The sequence below is a fragment of the Propithecus coquereli genome, unplaced genomic scaffold, assembly GCF_000956105.1.
Source record: "Propithecus coquereli isolate 6110/MARCELLA unplaced genomic scaffold, Pcoq_1.0 Scaffold519, whole genome shotgun sequence".
Lineage (NCBI taxonomy): Eukaryota > Metazoa > Chordata > Mammalia > Primates > Indriidae > Propithecus > Propithecus coquereli.
Window position 1 is genome coordinate 37,748 of NW_012151052.1, and position 1,887 is coordinate 39,634.

Consider the following 1,887-nt stretch of genomic DNA (forward strand, 5'->3'; position numbering starts at 1 on the left):
AGTAAATACAGCTATTTATAAATATATAACATTGAGAGTTTGAAATTGCTGCTCTCCATGTACATCCCCCACAATATGGTTTACAATTTAAATTTTTCAGAATTTCCTAGTATTAAAAGATGGATAGTTTTTAAATTAATTATATCCAAACTCTTAGGTCCTATTGATTACTAATAGCTTTAAAGAATCAAGCAAGAATCATTACTATTGATATTACTAGGTTAGTATTTACCCAAAGCATGTGGCTGTCATATTTATTGGAAGCATTTGAATAAACCAAAAAAGCATGAAAAGATCAAGGAGTTGACTACTAAAAATTGATTTCAGGCCTTTATAACATATAAGATACATTTCCATATATCAAAAGGCCCCAACATTTGCCTCATGTGAGTCAGAATCACTTCTACACATTGTTATGATTAACTTTGCAATTTCCTCCCAATTACAAGTCAGTACTACTGATAGAAAGCCACCAGTATGTGCTGTCCCAGGTTCTCATTGACTGAATCACAGAGCAGGCATGACAAGCAATGGCTCAGTAAGCAACATCAAGTTCTAAGTGGACATGGGGTGGAAGTACAAAAATGGGAAGAAAATGGTTGCTGGCCTCAGGCAGGTGACAGGCCACACCCCTAAGAAACAGAAGACAGAGACACTGAAAAGGAAACATGATCTGATGCTGGAAAGACAGAACAAGGTCTTAAGTGTCAAGCGGTACTAAAAACGCGATATATGTTCTCTGCATGGTTTATAAAGCAGGGTTAAGTATATTTTTAAAAGAAGTTGAAGTAGATAATCAGAGTCTGATTCACCTAACTGGAAATATTAAATCTATAGCCATGTGGCTTATACTCAGATTTATCTCATTAATGAAAAAAATGTTAAAACAGAAAAGCCTGAGCCCACCGTATCTTAAAAGCACATGGGCACAGTACTATTATTACCTTGTAGCCACTGGTCCAGGGTATTATCAATAGTGCACTTCACAACAGGGAGGAATTCAGAGTTCATAAAGAGCCCTCGCTTGGGGTGGTTCTGCAGTCGCTCCTGATGGCTTCGGGAGCTGAAAAACTCTAACACCAACTTTATCTGCCAAAGTTCAGAGGTCTCAGACATTTCTCTTCTTCCAAGTCTTCTTATAACCTTGAAGAGGAAAGAGGAACGGCAATCCATTTAAAGAAAGAGAGAAGTGCTCTGTCTCTTCCTCCAAACTGTATACTAGAGTGTTTCTTAAATGTGGCTCATAAGATCAATAAAGAGTGGTGGGGGGATCCATTCTATGTTTTGATGCAGTCTGCCCCACAGAGGAGCCCTCTTTCTCCAATACAGCCCCCAGGTGAGCGGCTTACAGGTAAAAGTGACAAAGGCAAATGAGCTCATTTGTGGCTCAAAAGCTCCAAATACCCAAGACCCAATAGGTCTACAGCCAGTCATCTCTGGAAAACTCAGACGGGGTACAATGACATGGCAGGGATCAGGCTAGGGATCCCCAGGGGCAGAAGGCAAGAACAATACTGGTAATACTGCTCTTGAGACCCATCTACAAAGTCACCATAGCTGCAACCAGAGATGTTCATCCACAGAGACTTGCCCATGACTATTAAAAGGTGGGGGTTCAGAGAGTAAAAGAGGAGACATACTCTCAGCCAGCAACTGAAAAACAAAACTCATTGCTTGGCTGCTGCACACAGAGAGTGTGAGAAGCAGTGCTGGCATGGATACCATAAATTCCTACTTTCTAGTCAAAAAAAGGTGAATTCCAGACAATAAGAACATTGTGGACCTACTTGGTTATATTGGAACTTGGCTTTTAATTAATCATGTTACTTAACACAGCGTGGTTTTTTAGGTTTGGAGGAATTATCCCCTGCCTAAATGTATATCCCC

At 40.0% G+C, this 1,887-nt stretch overlaps 1 protein-coding gene across 1 annotated transcript in view; it reads right to left on the bottom strand.

The window, feature by feature from the left end:
• The window catches only part of ANAPC1 (anaphase promoting complex subunit 1), a 158,631-nt gene that overhangs the window by 11,683 nt on the left and 145,061 nt on the right, over window positions 1–1,887 (bottom strand). Inside the window, exon 27 of the mRNA XM_012656759.1 lies at window positions 945–1,143. Within this exon, the coding sequence (XP_012512213.1) occupies window positions 945–1,143 (199 nt within the window). The remainder of the gene's footprint in view (window positions 1–944; window positions 1,144–1,887) is intronic.